Genomic DNA, 27736 nt, shown 5'->3' on the forward strand with positions numbered 1-27736 from the left:
GATCTCTGCCTAATCTTTCGGCGCTTCCTCTTCAGCCTACTCATGCGCTTCTTCTTCTACTTGGGTTAGGGCTTCGTTCTTGATTTGCAGAAGATCTCTTTTGAATTGCGTATCCATTAGATTAGCTGTAATGGTTATTTCTTACCCTGCAAGGAACTTAGTTTAATTAGTTCATCCTATTAGTTATCGAATTCTGCCGGTTTTGGTTTCCGATAACGACTATTCAGAGATTCCGATTTTTGTTTCTTTTACGTTGATTCTTGCATTTTACTAACCTTGAACTAATGTCTTTTTTCTTCTTCTTCTTCTTTTACGTTGATTCTTGCATCTTACTAACCTTGAACCAGTGTCCATTTTGGTTTATGTTTTTAGAGATCAAGTGCACAAGATGTATCTTCTTCGTAGAGGTGTTTTCTTTTTACCTATGTCTTAATTTATTTGTTTTAATTTTTATATTTTTGATTGAATAATTTTTCTATATTTTTTTATCTAACTTGAAAGGTTATTTTCTTCTAGTTCGAGTTCGAGCAATAAATATTCATGAAAAAAATGATAAAGTGTATATATTTATTTACATATATAAATAATTTTTTATTTGATATATGGGTATACAAAAAATAATTTTTTATTTGTTTATATGAAATAGATAAATCGATAATAAATATAATTTATTAAAAGGTATTAATATGTAATGTGTAATGTGATTTAAGGTGTCATACACTCTCTGTATCTCCTTCCGTTAAGGGAAGCAATGCATATGATTGAATCATGATTCAAGATATTGGTGGCAATATCAAAACCTTTACCATGTATACATTGCCACAAAATTTACAAATTGACCAAGCTGAGAGAGAGATAATGTTCAGAGGAGTATTAGATTGCATAGTTTGGGGAATAAAACATGTTTACGCTAGTACAGACATGTCGGTTACCTTTAAACTCTATAACACTAGAATTTTCACCAAACATATTATGGACGAGGAAAAGAGATTTCAGTAAGTTATTAAAATTAAAAATTTAAACTTAAAAAGATATTATTTTATTTTTTTCTAATATCAATTAATTAATTGTAGGTTTTCATTTGATGCAATTGTTAACAATTTTGATCAATGTACATCCGAGCAAATAGAAAGGAACTTAAACACCCTTGCTAATACTACTGCAAGAAGTTGAAGCAAAGGACATGCATGGGCAAAGATTGAGAAGTAGTTGAACTAGGCTAGAGAGGCGGAGAAGAAGATAGGAAATATGAAGAGATAGTTACACAACTAGTATTTTGGCATTGATTCTATTGTACTTGATGATTTGATTTCAGAAAATATTCATTTTTTTGGAGTATTATATATGTTTTATGATTTGGAATTGAAGTTAGAGATTAATTGTTATAATCTAACGAATTTTATTTTATTTCAAATTAAATGTTAATTTAGATAGTTATTATTGTTAACAGTACACAAATTCATTGTTTTAAGTGCTAAATAAAGTACACAAATAAAAGTTAATTCTCATATTTATTCTTTTAAAGTTCACATATATTATATTGAGGCAAAAGAACCAAGATCTAAGCTGTTTCAGTTCTAGCAAGCTCAACTCCAATTTCAGAAATCTTATTTCCATTGAATTCTCCATCTTCTCCATCTTCTTCTTCTTCCTCCTCTTTCACCTCTTCCAACGGTTTGTAAGTGTAAAAGTAAGCAACAAAAATGTAGTAAATGAGATTGAGGACTTGGATTCCGCTAACAAGCCAATAGTAATAATCCAGCTTTCCCCTGTTGAGATTCCTATCTGGCAACCAGTTGTTCTCTCCCGTGTACTTATGAACAAGTGAAACCAGCAATGTCCCTATGTAGTTCCCCATGGATATGGCTATCCAATACAGGGCAGCCGCCGTGCTCCGCATGCTCTCCGGCGACTGATCGTAAAGGAACTCCAAGTGTCCAACCGACATGAACACTTCCGCGACACCGTGGATGCAGAATTGCGGGACTAACCAGAACACACTGATGGGAACTATGGCTCTCGGATCATCCAACAAGTTGTGATGTGCTGCCACGGATTTCCTCTTGGTCTCAACTAATGACGAGATGATAGTGGCTACGATGTTGATCACGAAACCGATTCCCATTCGTTGTAAACATGTGACACCCGAAGGGTGTCCGGTGAACCGTCTCGCTAACGGGACGAAGATGCGTTCGTACAAGACCAGACCGGAAAGCATGGTTAGGATGCTGAAGACCGATAGACTTGCAGGCGGGATTTCGAAGGACGGAGATAAGTGGCGGTCCATGGTTCGAGCTTGTTGGATGACGAAGCTATGGAGGTGAGAGGAGGAGGTGACAAGTAAAATCCCAGAAGCCCAAATTGGCAACATTCGGATTATAGTTTTGAGCTCTTCAATTCTATGGACTGTGACTAATCTCCATAGATTTGGTGAGTTAGGATTAGCAGACTCGGATTCTGTCACTATTGCAGCTTTGTCTAACCATCTGTGAACAAAGTTTGAATGATCAATTAAAGCATTTGAAATTTGAATACCCTTTTTTTTATAAATTCAAAACAAATAGCTTACTGGTATTGATCTGTATGAACAAGTCTTCCATGGACAGTAATGTCTGAATCAAGCTCATTGTTGTGGTACAAGAGCTTGGGGTTTTGTGGTGCAATTTCTTTTCTTTTCTTAATGGCTGCAACTATGACTTGAGCCAACCTAATCAATGGGCTGCCACCTGGTTTCATTTTCTTATAAAGGGGTGAGCCTATGAGGAAGGCAATGATCGATATGATCATTGCAATGGTTGGGATCCCAAGCCCCCAACCCCATCCCACATGTTCTTGGACATAAACCACCACTGTCAAGGCAGTCAATGTGGCTAACCCCATGCTAAAATAGTACCAATTGAAGAAACTCCACTTTCCAGACCGACCCTTCATCGCTTTGTCCGACTCGAATTGGTCCGCTGCGAACGTTACCACACATGGCCTAATGCCGCCGGTGCCTAGCGATGTGAGGAGAAGACAGATGTACAATACCCAGAGTTGGAAATCCGAAGCTTCCTGACAGTTTATTTGTGTGGGGCATGGCGGTGGACGGAGCGACGGTAGCACCGCGGATATGGTGATGCAAATCAAACCCTGCAGCAAGGATGCCAACATGATCCAACTTATGGAAAACTACATTCGAAACTTGAGAATCGAAAAAGGTGAGATAGATTAAGACCAGTTCGTAAAAGATTGAGCCGACGGTGATGGTCCAAAAGCGACCGGCGAATGAATCGGCAATCAGAGCACCGATGAGGGGAGTAAAACTGGATGTTCCGCCAAAATTGGAGAGGGTGTTGGAGGCTTGAACCAGGGGCATGTTTAGTTCCTGAGTCAGGTATGTTATCATGTTGCTATGGAATCCACTTGAAGCAAATCTGTCGCATATTTCATTCGCTGTCCAAATCAAATTTTAATAACGGTTAGTTTTTTTTAATAAATACAATTATTTTAACTCAAATTTTTTTAAAAAGAATAAAAGCAAGAGTTGATTTGATTAACTAAATAACTATATAAGTGTGTGTGAATGGGAATGTTGAACCCAAGTTAACCATATGGTTCCCGTAACATGACATTTAACGGTTTAAATCAAAATTAATCTCATTAAATCATTTACAAATACAATAATAATAAAACTTTTTTACTAAGTATTTAATGATAATTTTTTAGTATGAACGGATATTCCATTTCTTGAAAAAATTAACCTAATATATTAAAATTAGAGATTTAAATAGCGGTTTACTATTGAAATAATAATTGATATATATAGTTGTAGTGGTGTCGTCCGAAACCGTTACTGTATGATTGCGATGCCGATATCCACAATGACCATAATAACACCCGTTATGTACGTAATCACAATAAACTCATCGAAAACATGACCGCAACATAAATCTATACTACAAAGGCATAACTAACATAATAGAATACATGAATACAAACAAGAAAGAATGCGAACTAACCAAGAATGAAAGGCATTGTTTTAAGACCACCAAGCTTCTTGTTGTGGAACTTGCTGTCATCCTCGTCTTCGTCTTCTTCGAGCTTGTTGTGGTTGTGGCCTGGTTTATCGTCCATTGTGTTTGATTTGCACATAGCAAAGATGAGGTGAGGTCCATATATATATATATATTGATGCAACCGAGGAGAGACAGCCACTTCAGCTTTACTTTCACTGTCATTTATGACATCTGATCTTATGTCATCATTTTCGTTCTTTACTGCCTACTCTTATCATCTATTTTGCAATTATTTGTCTCTTAATGGTGTCTCACCAATTAGGCAATTATTACAAGCTGTTAAAGATTGTGTTTTGGAAACTAATTCTATAATTAGATTGGAGTCTAATTGTTTCTATGTTTATTTATTTAAATATGTGAAAATTTAATGATTTAAAAGAAGTTAAAAATGTAAAAAGTGAATATATGTGTATATGTGTGTGCGTGTGAATTTTCTAAAAAAATAAAAGATAAAAGAAGTTCACGCCATACAAAATATGTTTTTACATGAACATCAATCAGATTGGGTGATGGTGGCATATCTACATAAATCTTGTGTTCAATAGTTCAGTGATTATATATATATATTTTTTGTTTCCCTCCAGTTTTAAGGTTTTGTCTTGATTAATTTGGATCGATTTGGGTCACACATTTGATATCAGTGGGTGAGTCTCCCAGAAGAGATTTTTTTTCATACACATAAACTCGAACCTGAGACATTACTTAAACGATATCAAGATGTTTACTACTTAAACGATATCAAGATGTTTACTACTTAAACCAACCCGTTGGTTCAGTGATTACATATTTAAAAAGTTATACTTAAATATTTAAAAATAATAATATTTAAATAATGTATGATTTGAAATTATTATAACTAAAATTATTGATTTTGAGTATGATCTTGATCAGACTCATGCTAGCATGATAATCTAGTTTATGATTTGTCTTTGACAGCTCAAATTTTTAGTATCTAAAATTTCTTTTAATTATCGTAATGACATGGATTTAATCTAATTCATGGTTTGTCTTTGACAACTCAAAATCAATTACTTTATCTATAAAATTCCCAAATCTCACAGTTTTATCGATTTTTAAATATTAAAATATGACCTTTTAAACATATATTCAATAAATAGATGAATGCAATGTCTAAACACGAATGCCACCGCTTAACTTAGTTCGTGTAAACATGTAATTTAACACATATTGTAACAACCCCAACTCCTACCCGGCCCGAATACGAGTCTGATGTGTCACATTAACTTTTCAAACTTTGACTCTTGACAAAATCCAAAGAAAATTTAAAACTTTCATTAAAATAAAAACGATTTATTTACCTAGATCAACCAAAATAACCAAAAATCGATCAGAGCATATTCAACTCAATCACTTAGTACATGCCAACTATATTCAAACTAACCAAACACATTTAACTCGTCTATTTCTGATCTGAAATCTTTGTAAGGGAGATGCTGACCTGTCTTGCTCTTCTTCTTCACTTCTCTTCTCGCTTCTGTAACCTACGTGTGAAACAATCACACGCTAAGTCTATGACTTAGTGAGGCATTTCATTAATAAAAGAACTCTAGGAATACATCATCTCATGATGTCATACCAAAACAATTTAATATTCCATATACTCATATATTCATTCTGTGAAGCCACATATGATTCATTTAATCAAGCAATACACACACCATCATGTCAATCAATTATAATCATTCACATGTACTCACATATGTCATATAACATATAATCACCAATAGCTTATATTTATCATGTCATGTAAACATATATTCTATCAAAAAGACGTACACACTAACAACTATATCATCATCTTCATTCTTATCACTATTATTGATTCCTTTTATCATATAATTTTGTAATTACCATTTGTATAATTATATACCACCCATAACATTTTACAAGGAAACAACCATATCATTATATCATGTTTATTAATATTATCTCTTTATTAGCCCATGGTACACATGTGAGAACTAAAGTTATGCGAGTACATAGAGGTTGTGCACTATGCTGTCACCACAGCTCGTATAATTCCCTCAAGGGGCACCGAACATTCGTTCAGTATTTGTCCCGGAGGACCACTATGTCCCGGAGGACCACTGATTGTTCCGAAGAACCACTATGTCCCGAAGGACCACTGTTTGTTCCGAAGAACCATTATGTCCCGAAGGACCACTGTTCATCCCTCGACTCTTGGCATGCCAACTATACCCTTAGCTCTCATATCACATAACATGGGCATTATTATTTATGTTATCACCCTTTCACATATTCACATGTACAATTCACTTTTCATATGATTTCATAATCATATGTCACTTAGCTTATAACAATTTTCTCGTGTTCACATGACATGTAATTCATTGTCATTTCACATATACACTCATATAATCAAGCATACATACATTTCATATCATTCATTTCATTTCCTATATCCTTATCACATAGCTTATTTTATTTCTCATGTTCTCATGTAAGCACATATATCATCTCTTGTTTACTTATGTTCACATATTCACATCACTTATTCATATCATCTCTTTTAATCTCATATTTATCCTTTTCTATCACATATCACATGTGCATATAATCACATGGTTTACTTTCATGTAATTCATGTTACTTATGTTCACATAGCTTGTATCACTTTGCATGGTTTCACCTAAACATATATATACATCTCATATCACCTATAAATTTATATATTTTATAATTCTTTCACATATCTCACTATGATTTTTCCATATCGTATATCTAATAATAGATTCTTATATCATCTCTTGTTTTCTTTCTACTAATTCATAATCACACTAACATATACTCATACAAATTCATGTCACACATACAATAACATAAATTCAATTTAAATTGCACTCACGTATTCATATAAGCATGTAGTATATTTCCATATGATTCACCCATAAATACATAAATCATTTCACATAACTTATATTAATTGTCCTAATCATTGTCTATCACTAGTCTCATATTTTATTCTCATGTTTTTACATCAATCATGTCACATAAAATATCATATCCACCATATCACACACTGATATTATATTCACATATTAATTACATAATCATATACCATACTATCGGAAATAGACTTATCGCAAGTCAATTTCCATATAATCCTATACAATAAAGTGCACTCACCTGGCCTCACTAAGTTCCGATCCGCTTTTATGATTTCCTTTCTTTCGATCGAATCTTAACTTGATGATCATTCCGGAACTTGTTCATGTTCGATATCTACATAATCACATATTGATACATATCAGTATCTCATTGATATACTTTAATCTATCATTTCTTAGACCAAAAGAAATGTCTATTTCAATTTCCCTTGAAGTGCATCGATGCATTCTACAGTGTACCGATGCATCCCTTAACATGTGCATCGATGCACTCCTTATGCATCGATGCATTAATTACATTCGATGTTTCCATTTTTAAGGGGTGCATCGATGCACTTCATGTGCATCGATACACACTGAACTATTTCTGGAAATTTACCCTTGATGCATCGGTGCACCTTGAATGTGCATCGATGCACATAACCCAGAATTCATTTTTAAGCCCGAAAATCCACTCAAATCAACTCAAATACTTCATCTTTCATCCCCTTTCATGTTCTTAACTCATATACACATGCTTAAACCAATTTATATCCATATAAACCATCTTTAACTTCAAAATTCTATTCCTCATATATAACTCAAGAATTAAACCAACTTTGCAACATGTTTTAATTCCAATTCTATGGCTTCTAACTTCTTAATTAGACCCTTGACAAGTCAAATTTAACTTCCAACTCTAGTTATGAACTCTATTTCAAGATTTCACCCAAGAACCTCAATTTTTTTAATCCCTCCTAACTCCATCATACTTTGATTTTAAGATAACTTAAGCTTTCCTTAAGCTTAGTTATCATCTAATAATCAAAACCCAACCTTAAAATCAACAATTAATCCACAAACAAAGAAACTCACCTTTGGTTCAAGCCTTCACGTATGAAGAAGGAAGAAGAGAAGAGAACTCTGGAAACTTTTTCCTCTTCCCACGTGGTTTCCTTATCTTATAAAGGAAGAATAAAAAATCTTGCTTGTCAATTGACCATTTTACCCTTTAATTCATTCCATAATTACTAAATAACCTTCATCATATATTTCCAATAAATCATTGAACTATTCAATTATCCTACTTTAATCACCAAATTCTAAAACTTACAATTTGATCACTAACCCGGTATTGAGGATGTTACAAATCTCCCATCCTTTAAAGGAAATTCGTCCTCGAATTTTCACTGAACATATCAATAAGAATATATCTTTTATTGTTCTCATGCTACTTCCCTGACTTAATCCATTTCTGTCTTTTCTCTCATTCGATTATGCATTTCCTTTGACATTTCTAAAATCCATATAATGTTACTCATCATGTAAACAGTAACATCTATTCTTATTACTTCACATCACAACTCTATCTCTAATTATCTTATAACAATTACCAACCTCTTATTCCATCATTCTTTAACTCAGAACACAACCTTAAATCTCTTCAAATGTTATTAAACGTATACTTTACGGAATCAAACAATCTTTTCACATTACCCTGCACATTTTTCGTAGTTCTATATCGAACTTATCATCTACACTTCCATATACCCTTTATTGTATCTAATCTTTTAACTCAATCTCTTTCATTTCTTTATTCCCTTATTCCTTTATTTATTCCTTATACACAAATCATATCTTTCCTTTCATATTCACCTACTCTTGTATTATCACCTATACTCATCTCTATGTACAAATCTTCATTACATCTTCATAACTTTGATAACTCATTTCTTATACAAAACTTCATTCTTTATCATTTCTTATACCTGTATTTTCCTTCCTTAAAGTCTCATGCAAATACTTATCTCTTTTTTTTTACATCATAGCTATCTGATCAGAATACATAACTATATTCAGATTCACATCATAATTGATTAACTCAACTTTATCTTTCCCTCCAAACTTATAACTCTATCACCTTTACTCTAATAGCTAATCAATAATATATGTTCCATCTAGGGCACAAGCCCTAGTCAACCAATCATATACATCCTTTCCGATCGAAACTATCTCAAAATTAGTTTACTTAATTTATCCAATCCACATTCAATCTCATACACTATGTCCTTTCAATTGTTCAAGCTTAACATTCTAACTTCCTTTATCTTATAAACTGATCGCTGATGTACCCCTTCTTAAACTCTTCTTATCAATCCTTAACTTTACTCAACTATGCGAATCCTCATCTTCTTCACTATGTATTCCATCACATAATATGGTTAGCTAACTCTAACTTTTTCCATCTAAAATGCAAAACAATATCTACATCACTAGATCCATTTAAAATACTTCTTATTCTTCGCTTTGTAAAATTTCTAGCGAAACTCTGAATTCATTCCTCCACTTTCATATCTATCTTTAACTTCTCATTTAATTATCCAGAACCAAACTCTACTACTCAAAGTAGTCTGACTTCCTACAATTAATCTTTTATCTTGGAATACAACCGATTCTAACCAAGTTTGTAGTTGACAATCATAATCTCTATCTTTTTCGATAGTACTGATTTATGAAGTACCAGTTTCCTTAATCATTCTGAGTTCTCTTCCAGAACCTTAACACTATACCCACTTTTGAAAAGGAACCATTTCAACATCGATCACTCTTTTAATCTAGGCACCAGCCCTCTATACATCACTTGCATACATCATTTTCATTTAAATTAGCTTCACAACCTTTCACTCTACTCATCAAACTGTACTCTTGTACATACACATTACGATTTCCCTCTATATTAAATTCATAAACTCTGGCTTCATATACCTAATACACTTGTTACTGATGCACTTATCCTTGAACTCTTTTACAATTCTAACCCAATCATTTGATTTCTCAACGTCCTTATGGTAACACTTGTTCACCATATTTTATCATATTCACTTTATAAAAAAACTTCTCCATATCACTTTTCACGATTCAAAATAGTGAAAACCCTTTTATCACTATTCAGATGTGATTTTAAATTTTCTAAAATCAACCTTTAATCTTATAAGACACTTTCTGAGGTTTCTGCTCTTCATCCTGCCTGGCCAGGGCAGGTGAATTGCTATCACCATCAGATTTATCAGCTATCAATTTACTTTGACGATTTCTATAATCAATTTCTACTATATCATACAAATCTTATTCTATTAGCAAGGCAACATACTCCTTACATTATCAGATCAGAACATTTTCACTATTTAGTTGGCATGTATACATTATACGACACTATAGACTCCGATTTATGCCGAGAATCGACTAAACCGTAGCTTTGATATCATTAAATATAACACCCCCAACTCTTACCCGATCCGAATACTAGTCTGAGGTGTCACATTAACTTTTCAAACTTTGACTCTTGACAAAATTCAAAGAAAATTTAAAACTTTCATTAAAATAAAAACGATTTATTTACCTATATCAACCAAAATAACCAAAAATCGATCAGAGCATATTCAACTCAATCACTTAGTACATGCCAACTATATTCAAACTAACCAAACACATTTAACTCGTCTATTTTTTATCTGAAATGTTTGTAAGGGAGGTGCTGACCTGTCTTGCTCTTCTTCTTCACTTCTCTTCTCGCTTCTGTAACCTACGTGTGAAACAATCACACGCTAAGTCTATGACTTAGTGAGGCATTTCATTAATAAAAGAACTCTAGGAATACATCATCTCATGATGTCATACCAAAACAATTTAATATTCCATATACTCATATATTCATTCTGTGAAGCCACATATGATTCATTTAATCAAGCAATACACACCCATCATGTCAATCAATTATAATCATTCACATGTACTCACATATGTCATATAACATATATAATCACCAATAGCTTATATTTATCATGTCATGTAAACATATATTCTATCAAAAAGACGTACACACTAACAACTATATCATCATCTTCATTCTTATCACTATTATTGATTCCTTTTATCATATAATTTTGTAATTACCATTTGTATAATTATATACCACCCATAACATTTTACAAGGAAACAACCATATCGTTATATCATGTTTATTAATATTATCTCTTTATTAGCCCATGGTACACATGTGAGAACTAAAGTTATGCGAGTACATAGAGGTTGTGCACTATGCTGTCACCACAGCTCATATAATTCCCTCAAGGGGCACCGAACATTCGTTCAGTATTTGTCCCGGAGGAGTCCGGAGGACCACTGATTGTTCGAAGAACCACTGTTTGTTTCGAAGAACCATTATGTCCCGAAGGACCACTGTTCATCCCTCGACTCTTGGCATGCCAACTATACCCTTAGCTCTCATATCACATAACATGAGCATTATTATTTAAGTTATCACCCTTTCATATATTCACATGTACAATTCACTTTTCATATGATTTCATAATCATATGTCACTTAGCTTATAACACTTTTCTCGTGTTCACATGACATGTAATTCATTGTCATTTCACATATACACTCATATAATCAAGCATACATACATTTCATATCATTCATTTCATTTCCTATATCCTTATCACATAGCTTATTTTATTTCTCATGTTCTCATGTAAGCACATATATCATCTCTTGTTTACTTATGTTCACATATTCACATCACTTATTCATATCATCTCTTTTAATCTCATATTTATCCTTTTCTATCACATATCACATGTGCATATAATCACATGGTTTACTTTCATGTAATTCATGTTACTTATGTTACATAGCTTGTATCACTTTGCATGGTTTCACCTAAACATATATATATCTCATAGCACCTATAAATTTATATATTTATAATTCTTTCACATATCTCACTATGATTTTTCCATATCGTATATCTAATAATATTCTTATATCATCTCTTGTTTTCTTTCTACCAATTCATAATCACACTAACATATACTCATACAAATTCATGTCACACATACAATAATATAAATACAATTTAAATTGCACTCATATTCATATAAGCATGTAGTATATTTCCATATGATTCACCCATAAATACATAAATCATTTTCACATAACTTATATAATTGTCCTAATCATTGTTATCACTAGTCTCATATTTTTATTCTCATGTTTTCACATCAATCATGTCACATAAAATACATATCCACCATATCACACAGCTGATATTATATTCACATATTAATTACATAATCATATACCATACTATCGGAAATAGACTTATCGCAAGTCAATTTCCATATAATCTTATACAATAAAGTGCACTCACCTGGCCTCACTAAGTTCCGATCCGCTTTTATGATTTCCTTTCTTTCGATCGAATCTTAACTTGATGATCATTCCGAACTTGTTCATGTTCGATATCTACATAATCACATATTGATACATATCAGTATCTCATTGATATACTTTAATCTATCATTTCTTAGACCAAAAGAAATGTCTATTTCAATTTCCCTTGAAGTGCATCGATGCATTCTACAGTGTACGATGCATCCCTTAACATGTGCATTGATGCACTCCTTATGCATCGATGCATTAATTACATTCGATGTTTCCATTTTTAAGGGTGCATCGATGCACTCCTGTGCATCGACACTGAACATTTCTGGAAATTTACCCTTGATGCATCGGTGCACCTTGAATGTGCATCGATGCACATAACCAGAATTCATTTTTAAGCCCGAAAATCCACTCAAATCAACTCAAATACTTCATCTTTCATCCCCTTTCATGTTCTTAACTCATATACACATGCTTAAACCAATTTATATCCATATAAACCATCTTTAACTTCAAAATTCTATTCCTCATATATAACTCAAGAATTAAACCAACTTTGCAACATGTTTTAATTCCAATTATGTGGCTTCTAACTTCTTAATTAGACCCTTGACAAGTCAAATTTAACTTACAACTCTAGTTATGAACTCTATTTCAAGATTTCACCTAAGAACCTTAATTTTTTTAATCCCTCCTAACTCCATCATACTTTGATTTTAAGATAACTTAAGCTTTCCTTAAGCTTAGTTGTCATCTAATAATCAAAACCCAACCTTAAAATCAACAATTAATCCACAAACAAAGAAACTCACCTTTGGTTCAAGCCTTTACGTATGAAGAAGGAAGAAGAGAAGAGAACTCTGAAACTTTTTTCCTCTTCCCACGTGCTTTCCTTATCTTATAAAGAAGAATAAAAATCTTGTTTGTCAATTGACCATTTTACCCTTTAATTCATTCCATAATTACTAAATAACATTCATCATATATTTCCAATAAATCATTAAACTATTCAATTATCCTACTTTAATCACCAAATTCTAAAACTTTACAATTTGATCACTAACCCAGTATTGAGGATGTTACACATATCACGCGCATTCTTTCTTTTTGAAAAAGATTCATATAATTATTTTATATATTTTCTCATTTCCACTTTCCACTTTCTTTCACTTATAGAGCGTACTTCTAAAAATACATCTGACGTGACGTGTTTATTTTATGTGATAAAAAAATTTTCAAATTGAAATATAATTTAAAATGATGTTAATTTAAAAATTAATTATCTCTAAGTATATATTTAGATACATAGGCCTTATTAATGTGTAGACCTTTTATTTGAATACAGTAAATCTCGTTGAATTGAGTGTAGTTGGGAGTTAAAAGTTGAGATTGCGTAACTATAAATGACTTTGAAATAAATCAAAGATTAAATTAAATAAATATCAAATTATTAAAGTAACAATTAATCTTTTATCAAGTAAAATCCACCCCACAGGGATAAGCTTGTGAGAATTTTAACTCTAACCACTCAATAAGAGTTAGAAAGATTTTTTAAATATTTTAAAAATTGCATATTCAAAAAAATTACGAGATTATAAATAAAACAATATCTCATATTTAAATGTGTTAATATGTTATCATTGTTGTTTAACTCATATATACATGTATTAATGTGTTTCTGACACATAAACACATGTAGTTTTTAAACAAAATAACTTTATTTCAATTTGATTATTTTTCATTTATAAATTATGTATTTAGTGCCTAAACTTTTAGTTTTAATCTGTTTTAGTACCTAAATTTTCAATTTTTACCTAATATTTTGTTTTTATTTCATTTAGTACTCGCTATTAAAAATTTAACGTGTTTAGTATTTAAATTATCAGTTTTAGCCCGTTTTAGTACCTAACCTTTCAAAAAGATTAAACTTAACGTTAAATTTTGAACGAAGGTACTAAAATGAAACAAAAACTAAACTTTAGGTACACGAACCAACTTACCTTAGTAGTTAAATGAATCGTAGAGGTCACGGGTTCAACACCAACGATTGCAGCATAGTGATTGATCGCTTATTGTCAAATGATCGAGAATATTTAGAACATATACTTCTTTGTAATCACTTTAGCTTAATAAAAAAACTAAAATTTAGGTATGATTTTAAAAAAATTGAAAGTTTAGATATTAAAACAGATTAAAATTGATAGTTTAGGTACTAAATATAGAATTTACGCTTTATTATTTTATCTTAAAGTGTGTACAACTGCACACCTATCTCACGAAATTATTAACAACAGCAACTGTTACCTACTTCTTTAACATAAATTTTAAAACATGAACAAAAATATAAATTCAACAAAATAATATTTATCTAAAAAAAAATTTATCTAAATTTTCTTAAAATAATTTTTGTGTGCCTCCATTTTTCTTTTTTTCTTTTTTGTAATTTTTTACGATATTTATCTAAAAACAAAAGAATCTCGGAAAAATACAGAAGGAAAACGACAATAATTAGTTAAAAAAAGCATCCACGGGGGTGCCGGTGCCATGCGCTCCATGATTTTGTACCCGTAAATATCTATAAAAAGTCAAATTACGCTGCTTCTCTTTATTTAGTTTCGTAGATATTACTCATACTTTGATTAGAAAAGCTCGCAAGGAAAAATAATATATTAATTTTTTAAATTAACTTAGTAGTAATATTATCATTTGTACGTTATTTTTTTTAAATAAATATAAGATTTTCATCTATTTATGGGTTTAAACTTGAGTCGAATTCGAGTTTGAGATTGAATCGAGTTAAGTCTGAGAATATTTCTGGTTCAAGTTTTTTCGAACTCGAGTTTCAATTTTGATTTCGAGTCAAACTTGAAAATTTTAAGCTCACGAGCTTTCGAGTCAAGTCAAGTTTCAATTTTTTATTTTATTTTGAGTTTGAGTCGAGCATCATAATTTTAAGTTTGCGAGCTTTCAAGTAGAGTTGAACTCAATATTAAGCTTTTCGAGTCGAGTCGATATCAGTAATACTTGAGTTCGACTAGGCTTGCTTATTGCCTAATAACTTCTTTTTCTCTAGGTTAACATATGATTAAATTAGATTGAGTCGAGTTAAAAAATTGAGTTAGTCGAGTTAACAAGTTATATTTTATAACTCAAATTTTATTTAAAAATTTTACATGTTGAGTCTAGTCGAGTCGAATTTCTATTTAAATTTAATTATAAATATTTATAATGTTATAATACCAATTGATTATAATTTAAATAGATTTCTTATAACCATATACATATATACATATATTTTTGCATATTTTTTATATTGAATATACTTATATTATGCAGAGTTAAATGGTTCAACTCAAACTAAAAAAATTATCTATTAATAACTAAAAATTTTCAAATTTTCAAATCATATTTTATAATGGATTAATACAAAAAAGGAGGCTAAATTATGACTTGAAAAACATTTAGTGTCTAAAGATTTTTTTGTTAAAAATAGATGTATAACGTTTTCTCGGTTATACCTTTAGGTCCTATCGTTTTTTTTTTTAATTTTTTAATAATAAAAATATTATTTCTAATTAAAAAATGGTATAATTTCTTTATAAAAAACCCTAAGAAACTAAAATCTCTCAATTCAACCCCCATTACCAATCATCGCCGACCACCATCGTCATCGCCGTCCGGTCACCCACCCGTCGCCACCCACCCATTGATCAATCATCGTCCTTACTTTCACCCAAAATCCTAAATCTAAAATCCCAATATCCAAATCTCTAATTCCCAACTTCAATTTCTTAACCTAAACTATTGTTGGACATCATCGTCATTGTCGAACGATTGGGTTTTGATTGGAAAAGCACAGTGATTCGAATGGCATGGCGGCGATGTGGCATATGGACGTTGGAATCTATCGGAATCGATGAAGAACGACGATGGTAGCTTAAAATCCAACAAACCTTTGAATGCTTCTCCAAGAAAAACATTAGTATATTACGACGAAAGGCCAATGTGGGTTTGATATGGAAGAAGGAAAGGGAAAGGGAAAGGGAAAGGGGAAGGGGAAGAGCAAGGGGTGGGGGTTGCTGCTGTGTTGTTTTTTTTTAAAATATTTTTTTAATTTTTAAAATAAAATCTCAAAATTACCCAAATATGACATATGTCACTTAACGGAGATATTTAATGTTAGTTAATGTTCGGACACCTAAAAGTATAACGTTGGAAACATTAGACACCTATTTTTAACAAAAATTCTTTAGGTACTAAAACGTGTTTCAATGAATAGTTTACATTTATTTTGTATATTAAGCCTTTTATAATCGATACTTCATTTAAATTTTTTTGAATTTATAAAATTATGAGTCAAGCAAAATCAATTTTTTTAACAGTAAATTAAATAAAAAATCAATTTTTAAATCAAATCAAATTTTATTCACCTTATATTTCATTACTAACAAACCTCGGAAAACACTACCATCCGTTACATCTAGGTCCTCTACAATGTTATTAATAAACTGTTAAAAAGCCAATAACATTAATAGATTTTATGTTTTAAAAGTTATGATCATCTCTTAATATATGCCCGATTAATATTGATCTAATATCTATAAAAATATAAAATAACTCTTCTGTTTACAAATTTTTAATAATTTATCTTTTGAAAGTTGTCTTAATGGGGCACGAACCAGTTTATCTCAATGATTGAAAGAATCGTTGTTGTTCTTAGAGGCCACGGGTTCGAGCATTAGTGACCGCAACAGGGTGATTGAACGTTCGTTGTCAAATGATTAAGATTATTTAAAACATATACTACTTTATAATCACCTTAGTTTAATAAAATAAAAAAAATTATCTTAATGGGACCTTGACTTTGATTATTCATGTCTTTTATTGATTACTGTATGTCATAACACAATTAAAAAAAATTAGATATAACTAATTAGAAGGGAAAGTTATCCTAAATATCATTGAATTTTTAATGTTAATATTAATTTTATCACTGATTTTATTTAATTATAATATTTAAATTTTATTTTTATTCAATATAATTAATGAATTGTTAATTTAAAATTGACATAACGATATTGATAAAAAATATGTTTAGATTTAATTATAATTATTTTATGAAAACATATTAATTATAACTTAAAATATGAAATATAATAAGCATATGTTTATAATATCAATTAAAATATAATAATTTTATAAAATTATTTATAGTTTGTATTATAAAAAATATTAATGAAACTGATAATAATAATAATAATACTAGTAAACTAAATTATAAAATGGTATATAAACATATTTATAAAAATAATAATTGAATTTATAATTATTATACTTTTTATTGTTTTTACTCTTATTCTTCTTCTTTAATTTTCAATTTTGTAACCTAAGTTAGAAATATTTTTTATAAAACAATATATTTTAATTAATTAGTAAAAACATTTTTTGTAATATTATATAATCAAATTATTTTTATACATGACCCTCAAACTCATAAAAAAATAATATGATACCTTGATCAACTGTTTCTATCATTAGCATTACAATACCAACACAACATTTCATGATGCTGACTTGATGGTTCACGATAACTAATGACATATTTACATTATCTTTCTAATTAATTAATAAAAACATATTCCCTTGAGTTTATAATTAATATACTTTTATTGTTATAAAACAATATATTTTAATTAATTAATAAAAACATTATTATAATATTATATAATCAAACTATTTTTTTATACTTAATATGATCCTCAAACTCAGAAAAAAACTCAATATGATCTCTTGATCAACATTTTCTATCATTAGTCAATACAATATCAGCATGACAATTTACAACACTAACGTGATTGTTCAAGATGACTAATAACATATTCAAATTATCTTTTTAATTAATTAATAAAAACATATTCCCTTGAATTTATAATTAATACACTTTTATTGTTTTTCCTCTACTTCTTTAATTTTCAATTTTGTAACCTAAGTTATAAATAAATTTTATAAAACTACAACTTTTTTAATTATTTAATAAAAACATTCTTATAATATTCTATAATCAAACAATTTTTATATTTAATATACCCCTCAAGCTCAGAAAAAAAATTTAATATGATCCCGAGATCAACAATTTTCTATCATAGCCATTATAATATTAATATAATAATTTACGATACTGACGTGATGATTTACAACAAATTATTCACATTTCTATTCAAAACATGCAATTTCATTTGAAGGATGTGATTGTAATGTACATGCACCTTTCTACCAAGCTTGTAACAGATTCATACACTTGTTCTACTGTCATACTATATTATCGTCATTCAGATCACCTTACATCAACAAAAACAGATTCATAGGCAGAATCACAAGTACGAATCTAGGTACGCATATGCGTGTCTTTTGTTATACTGCAGCAAGCTTGCATACGTTCTGTCCCATATTCCTATATACAGAGATTCGTCGTCAGGGCTCAGAGATACTCCCGAAATCTCCCCAAAGAAGTCGATCTCTTGTCTTTTCTGGTAATCGGCCTGCGTGCTATACACGTGAACAAAATCTGCTGGCTCGGCAACTACCATGAATTGACCATCAGATGAGAAGCGGATTGATCGTACAGCACCCAAGTTTGCTTTGAGAGTCGCAACTGGCATCGAGAGGTTTCGGATGTCCCACACTCGGCAGGTCTTATCCTGATTTCCTGTGGCAAATATGCGCCCATCCGGGTGCCAAGCAGAAGCAAAGGAGTAATCTAGATGACCTACCACAGTGGCTACAGTCTGTAAGCAAAGAAAAGTGATTCAGTTCCGATCATAATGTTACTTTCCTGTTTACCGGTGCATCAATGCTCAGCCATTCAATGGTGTAGTTCTAATAACCTATTAAAAACTTTTATTTTTACCTTTCCGTTTTGCAAATCCACAAGTAACCCATCCAAGTTATCTCCGACGACAGTAATAAGCCTTCGGTCAGGGCTGACTGATGTATGCTGTGCATCAGAATAACACAACTTTAGCTGTGTGATTAAAATTAAGGAAACTGGGAATTGCATATCGGTTATTAAGGTAACCATTAATTTTTGTGCGGTTAAACAAGTTTACGAAGCAGCCTCCTCTTTTCCGTTGAAATGCAGACCATATAGTCAAATTCACCCTCTCTCAATTATATGAAGATATTATTTACACTGAATGACCATATGACTACCCTTAAAATTCTGTGTCCCTTTAAATTTAAAGGATACAAAATAGAACATGAAGTGGTAAGAAAGAACAGCTTGATTAATAAAGTAGGCATATAGTATCGATTAGATGGGCTTACATTTACTGGCCAAGGGAACCGGAAATTGTTTAAGAGCTGAAATCTCTCTGTATCATATTCCCTCATGCTACAGTCGTTATTGGAGGCCATAAAATTGATTCCACCCCTGCAAAACAGCTTTGAAATTCAATCTATGTTTTATTCAATATATTTTCCCAGTCAAACGGACAAGTAGCTACTATCATACTACCTCAAGCCGTCGTAAATCTCGATAGTGTTTGTAATTGCTTTATCGTCATAGGCTGTCCTGGTACAGAAGGCTACTCCTTTTCTGTCCAAGTGCTACAGATACAGAAAAAGTGAAATTGTAGAAATAGAACCAACATAAAGCATGCGGTCAAACTGTCAAAGGCAGATATTACATTTAAACCAAGACCCCAAGAAACTCAGGCGAACAAGCTATGAAATGAACTAAGAGCCACTCTTACACTCCATCATAATGAAAAGTTTGTAAAAACGAGATAGTGGACCATAAATTGTTTCCCCGTACTAACTGATCCAGACCACAAATCCACCACTGTTCCACCTACGCGAACCACCTCTCTCTCTCTCTCGCTCAAACAATCACTATGCCTCTTCTTCCGATTATCATGGAAAATTCCTAAACAAGATCACAGGACCTTAACCACAAAGATTATCAGTTCTCTAACAATAATAACATATATGAAATCATCACATAACTGATAAAAGATCAGATGATTCCTAAACAGAATTTGTATTAGTTTGCAAGTCGTAAGGGTTTCATGTCAAATATTGTTCCTAGCTTATCTCAGAGAGAGGAGAGAAAAACTGGAGGAGCATAACTCTGATTCTGTCCCCAAATAATTGACAATGATTAAAAAATCAACAAGTGAACTAGTATTTCTATCCTAAGACTTGAATTTGGGTCTGAGTGAACTAGTGTTTCAAAAGAAATGATTCGGATCAACATATTTTCCATCTAATAAGCAGCAGATAAGAAAATATTGGACAAAAGATGTGCAAATATTAACTTACCTTAAAAGTAAGCTCTCTTGGAGCCTCCTGCAACCATAAAATTGTCTTTGACCGCCAGTACTTATTTGGGTTTGTGTAAAACCTTCTAATAAACTTCCAGGATGTTTCTAGTTACATGTCAATATAAGTTAGAATAAAGTGGACCATAATTACTAAAATAAATATCATCATCAAACCACTCATGCCAATAAGTAAAAAGATAAAGAAGTCTTATAAGTACATTTGCGATACCTCAGTAGGTGCCACGTGCCCAGAAAAATTAAGGATCTGAGATAGATTGCATGACAATGATGACCAATGCATAACTGAATAATTGGACATGAGGTAAACATCATGTTTTGAAGTAGCCCAAACCAAGTTTCGAAGCTGCAAATTCATTCCACTACAGGTTATTGAAGCTCAATTATCAAGTGTCTATAGACTTATAACAACAAAATAAAAACCAATAAGTGCTTATCCAACCTAGAGACACCAAATATATAATGTAACAACATAGGGATTTACATCAAAATATAGATTTATTACTCAAACTTCAATATACGGAAGGGGAAAAAGTTGTTTTGCTCAAATACCGTGTCATAAACTCTCGTGGACTGAAGTGCAGCAAATATGCATCCAAACTAGAGATGCTGGAAATTTAGATGCATATGTATAGGGAAAATGAATTCCAGCCTTTTCCACAATTGGGCATTTTCAGTCTATAATACAAGGATATCACAAAAGACATCTAGTAAATCGATGTGATATATTATGGTTTAATCGATAGTTTAGTTTTCAGTGATGTTAGAGAGATTAAGTGCATCAAACAATATGATATATTGAATGAGATTGATTCACAGTGTCACCTAAAAGTTCAACAGTAAGCACATTCTAGGCGCTCAATCCCTTACACTGCCTCAGGCGCTAGGCACAAAAACGGCACTAGCCTTGGTGAAGTAAAGTGCAACGCGTATATGTGTGAGTTTCTGTGAAATATATATATAATAAACTCTAAAGTGGAGTCTAGATTATCTACAAAACATGCAATTATTTATTGGTCAATATGCATGATTTCCTTGGGGTCAATGTTCGTTGTTGAATGCTTAAATACCATATGAAGTATCGAATTTGATATTGTATTTTTTTTACTAGTAAAGGAATATCAGATGAAAGAAAAAAGGTGAAAAATAAAAGATTAAAGATAAAATAAATCAGGTGGGTATTTTTTATGATTATCGCCTTACAAAAAAGCATGCCTAGGTGCACTAGGCGAGCACCAGATCGAATGGGCCTGGACTGAAAAGGTCTGAGGTGTTTCTATTGAAAAATGCTAAGGCACGGACACATCTAGGCACATGCTTTAACACTGGTAATCATTGCACATGATGTAGTATTATTGTTTTGCAAGTGTTAATGACTACACAAACTAACTACCATATTGAAAGCAAGAAATTTGTTCTGTTGACAAAATTTTGGTCGTTTACCGATGTGCATTTCTGTGGGGGAAAACGGTTACCTCTAGTCACATAAGAACTTATAGCACAGAACTCAAACAGCACTATACCAACCAACACTAGGGCCCAATACAAACACCAAGCAAGATCCAAACCACTATTTGACAATCCGAAACTGCCTCTTGATGTAAGAGCATTATAAAGATCCACAGCTTACAGATTCAGGAATCAATATCAACAACTTTAACCATTATGTTAGGTCAATGTTAGCGACTTTAAAAACTTGTCAACAATCAAAATTTGGAAGTTTAAACAGTATTAAAAAACAGACAAATCCATACATGCATCTATATACGTGTGTCCACACAAAAACATGTCTATATGTGTGTGTGTGTGTGCTCGCGTGTGTGTGTGCTCGCGTGTGTGTGTGCACATTAAAAGACATACCTAACTAAGCCTTCAAGCTCAAAGTAGTAATTGTCAGATTCAAAGATCATTTCACCAAACTGTAAATAGACAAGCATACGTATGTATTGTTTCCCTGCTATAAATAGGTTTTATAAGGTTCTCTTTGTCTGGTAAATTCAATAATCACAGAATGTATTAAACTTGTAAGCCAAATCTATTATTAACTTTTTCACTGTAGAACTATTTCCAGTACAATGACAAAAGCAATGTAGATGTACTTGACAGAAAAAAAAAGAGACCTAGAAAATAAAACTTAAACAAACACCCTGACATGCAAGCGCGCACACACACACAGAGTTACAGGGGCACATAGAGATACAAGTTTAAGCATAAATATCACCAGTGAAATTCATACATGAGAAAATACAATACTGAGTAAATTCAATAGCAAAGAAAAAAATCAGGTAAATTTATAACTGCCTGTGCACACAACTGAACCAAGAAAAAGGATAAAGTTAGTCTAAAAATGATTAAATCCACTAAAGTTACATCGTTATCTAACAGGAAAGAAGAAATCCAAGAACAATAACTAAAATCATCAGAAGGCAATATATAAATGACAACAAAAGAAATAAAACACTTTCTAACCAACAAACCTGAAAATGGAGGATTGTTGGCTTAACTAATCTGGTGTTGTGGAAGAACTCATAGTAGTTCCCACCTTTTTCCATCAGTTTGCATTCCTAAAGCAACAAATACCAATTATGTAGATCTTAGCATGATATTCTCTTTAACACAAACTAGCTCGTTTAGAGATGGCAGGAGAAGAAACAAACCTTGTCTATGGCTTCACCAGAGGCTGGGATATTCTCATAATTCTTATACTGTTCAAGCCTTGTCAATCTATAATCTTCCCTGGTTATGTTCAATCTTTCCCATGGAATCCCCTGAATGTCTTTCCCATTCCGCGCTTGACAAGAAGATGTATCAGTGACCCTGGTCAGCTGCTCAAATGGTCAAATTATAGCTTGATAGTGATTCATTTCATCATTAATTCCAAAAATAAAGTAAATTTAACGAAAATGTATCACATGATTATGCATAACCAAATGAAAAACAAACCATGTCATATTCATGAGCTTCCATGTCTCCACCAGCTCTACCATAGTCGTCTTCATCCATGTCATCAATGAGATCTTCAGCCATGTAATGAAAATCCTCCAGTTGCAAGTTGGCCATGCTATATTTGCATTCAACTGCAAATTTATCAAATTATTACTATTATCTTCTTATCTTTTCCTTTTTGCACACAAACAAAATGAAAATTTATTGGAAACCTAGTCCTAAACACAATATAATAATAGGAGAGAAAGGGTGTTCGTAAAATCATGGAAATAAACAAACCAGCAAACACTATTTTTTCTATTTTTTTAAACAGATAAGAACGAGAAGAAATAGAGTTCATAAAAGGAAACGGAAGTCGAAGCAATTCCCAGAATTCACTAAACCTACCGCCTTCAGAAAACCCTAAAATACGATTAAAAATATCCATAAAGACCTTAAATATAAATGGAATTTGCATAATATTCACAGAATTCATAAAGAAACTCACTACCAAATAAACAGTTAACCAAAACCCTTAAATCCATCAACAAAATCGGATCATCTCGTACGAAAAAAAAGGTTAAGAAATTGTACAAAGACAAACCAAAATAAAACGATGAAACATAAGAAAAAGAAGCAGTGAATTCAATAAAACGAACAAAAAAAGAAACAGGAGAGAAGGATGTTCTTACAACAAATTTGGGTTTGGAAGTGTTGTTTTTATTTTTAAATAATTTTGGGTAGAAAAAGAGGAAGCAGAGTATATAGATATAATAATAAAGACAGTTTTGGGGTTACGTTATTGTCGGCCAAAATTACGTCTTTTTATTCATGGCTATCGCACGCACTTTTGTGTGTACTTCCTTTTTCTTTTCTGGATTAATACTTGAATTAATCCTTAAAGTATATCTCCTTTTTCACTTTCATCCTTTTAAGAATTTTTGTTCCAAATTAAAAGTTAAAACATCATACGTTAAATTATTGAGCGTTTTTATGTTCCAAAAAATTCAACAAAATTCTTCAATCAATTAAAATCTGTAATGTTTGAGATGATCCTTAAAGTATATCACTTTCTACTTTGATCCTTAAAACTTTATTTAAATTTTATTGTTTAGATTTTAGACTAAGGGTAAACTATGCTATTCTCCTTTCTATTTTGACCATCGATTTTTTAATTTGTCAATCAAACTACTTAACTATTTAATTTTTGTCAATCAAGTCGATAACCATTAACATTTAACGAAAATGTTTTTGTTTGACACTCGAAAAATGATAATTGTCTGTTGTGCATGATAGATGTATTAGATGGGTAATGGGTTATCCGAATATCCTAATAGTCACATTGAGACACTTATAATTCTAGTCGTATGTCGCTCTAATGTTGAGGTGACCCAGACTTATCTAGATACTCTAAAAGAGTAGGTTAACCTATTGTAAGATTTTGATGTTATATGACTCAGATCTCACTCAAGGTACTTTTAAAATGTGAACCATTTGGATATAAGATATTGATGTTGTGTGATCTAAATCTCATCCAAAGTACATATGTAGTGGGTTAGAGGGACGTGAGTTTTGCGAAGGTGAGATGACCTTAAACCATTATGCATCTTTGTATGTGTATCTCTATCATAGGCTAGATGGGTATGAGTCTTGTGATGATGAGGTGACTTTGGACTACATTATGATGTCTATTTATATGTTACATATGACTATTTGATGTATATGTAACCCAAATCTCATCATTGTTATTGTTGTATTATTGTGATATGGTTAAACATTAGATATATGGTCAGACAACCCTAATAATCATGGTATTATTGCTTCGTTGAATATACTCATCGACATGTTCATGTTACGAATACGTGTAGTATGCCAGAGTTAGTGTGTGACATTGAACTTGTTAATTCAACATTTGAAATGTGTTTCAGTTCGTAAGTTACATGTTATGTATAGCGCGATAAGACAATGATGTTATTATAGGAGTCTCAACAGAGTAACAAAGCACAATGATGACTATTTAGTGAGCATGTAAAGATTATGATTTGAAAATAAGTTAAGTTGTAATATTTTAATTTATATGTTTATATATTAGTTTTATTTTAAATTAGGGACCAATTTTATAAATTGGTACATTTTAATAATTTGTATAAATGCTTTAAAAAATGAGTATAATTTCAAAATTATGGTTAATCATTTCGGTAATTACGTGTGACACTCGAATCCGTGAAATTAGGATGTTGACATCATGACTGGTGATATTTATCTCTATGTTAAGAACGATATTCATTCTTGGTTGATCTCGAATCTTGATTGATGGTAATAGATCTTATAGTACTAATTGATTCGATTTCATTGCTATTTCTGTTGTTGGGATTGTTAATGAATTTCGACGTGAAAGTAATAGTGTTGTTATATGTGCTTTTGCGTTAACTTTGAAAGAAAAATCAGGTTTGAATAATAGACATTCGATGTTGATGTTGTTGTTTTTGTTAATTTTAGTTTTTTGAAATTTTATTTTTAATATGAAAAATGATTTTGAAAGAAAAGAAGCAATAACTTTGGTCGTCGATTTGGTTCAAACTCTATGATCTCGAGATGATAACCGATAATTTTCTAAAAAAGAATTTCATAAATTAGTTTGTTTTCGAAGTGGTTTTATTGGATGAGATAGTAGTTGCTGTTGAGAGGGTATTAGAATTAGAGTTTATGGTGGCTGCACAATTGTCCATTATCCTTTTTTTCGTGAGTTTATGATGGAATAAGAAAAAGAAGAAAACACTTGGTTTTTTTTATTTTTTAATTGTTAGTTCGGATTTTTGTTAGCATGTTAATGGAATTTAACGATAGATGGACTAAAACTAAACACATCGATTATGTAAGAGGTCAAAATTATTTTTTAATCCGATAATCAAATTCAAACGGGCCGAAAATATAAGAGACCACTCATGTAATTTACCCTATTTAATTATATGATATTATTCATGAATTTATTATAATTATTTTTGAGTGGTTAATAAACTTAAAATATGTGATATGTAAAATCTATGAAAATGTTCATATCTACATCAATGTAATTATTTGTATATGGAATATGTAAAAATATTTATAGTTTTATCCATGTAAGTATACATATGAGAAATCTGTGAAAATATTCATAATATTACCAATGTAAGTATATGTATGTGACATTTGTGAAATATTTATATCTACATTAATTCAATTATGTGTATGTAAAATCCATAAAATTGATCATATTTACATCAATGTAGTTATAGATTATATGAAATCTGTGAAATTAATCATGTTTATAATAGTGTATTATGAATTATATAAATATGTAAAATAATCACGATAACACTAGTGTAAAATATAATTATATGAAATTTGTGATGTTGATCATGTTTACAACAATATAAGTATGATTATATGATATGTTTCAAGTTGGTCATGTTTACACAATATAAATATGATCATATGAAATATGTGATGATGTTCATCTACACCAATATAATTACATGTATAAGAAATCTATGAATGCGTTTAAGATGAAATAGAGACTTGTAATAAGTCTTTGTATTGTATGTTCTATCTATGAGTCGAGGTATGATATCTCATGTTATCGAGATGTTATGAAAATTGGATCATAACGTTCTATGATTATTCAAGTTTAATATTTCGTGTGCACTAGGTGACATTTCATGTACATCGTGTGGAATTTCGTGTGCTCGTGTGGAATTTTCTTGTGCATTGTGTGACATTTCACGTGACACTTTGTGTGTTGTGAAACTTCGTGGGTATTATGTGACACTTTGTGTCCATCGTGTGTCACTTCATGTGTAATGTGGAACTTCATTGACTTTGTGTGACACTTTGTATGCATTATGTGGCACTTCATGTTTATCACCTCGATCTGATTTCCAAGCACATTTCACGAATATACACGTACGCCAAACACACATCGCCTCTTATATCATTTGTTTCTCTTATAACATTCTTTGCATCATTTCTCCATTCATTTACAGCAACCTACTTTGTGCGCACTGTTGATATTCAATTA

The 27736-nt window shown here is 31.3% G+C and overlaps 1 protein-coding gene and 1 pseudogene across 1 annotated transcript; both read right to left on the reverse strand.

Moving 5' to 3' along the window:
• Positions 1-1534: 1534 nt before the first annotated feature.
• Positions 1535-4116, reverse strand: LOC120201879 (protein NRT1/ PTR FAMILY 3.1-like). The gene is made up of 4 exons (XM_039202412.1): positions 4002-4116; positions 3218-3435; positions 2570-3132; positions 1535-2486 (listed from the first exon to the last, which is right to left on the reverse strand). Exons 1-4 carry the CDS (start codon positions 4114-4116, stop codon positions 1562-1564), a joined length of 1821 nt encoding a protein of 606 aa, XP_039058343.1. The 3' UTR covers positions 1535-1561.
• Positions 4117-11738: 7622 nt separating this feature from the next.
• LOC120201887 lies at positions 11739-23878 on the reverse strand (annotated as a pseudogene).
• Positions 23879-27736: the final 3858 nt, after the last annotated feature.

The sequence above is a fragment of the Hibiscus syriacus genome, unplaced genomic scaffold (assembly GCF_006381635.1).
Source record: "Hibiscus syriacus cultivar Baekdansim isolate YM2019G1 unplaced genomic scaffold, ASM638163v2 tig00008013_pilon, whole genome shotgun sequence".
In the NCBI taxonomy this organism is placed as follows: domain Eukaryota; kingdom Viridiplantae; phylum Streptophyta; class Magnoliopsida; order Malvales; family Malvaceae; genus Hibiscus; species Hibiscus syriacus.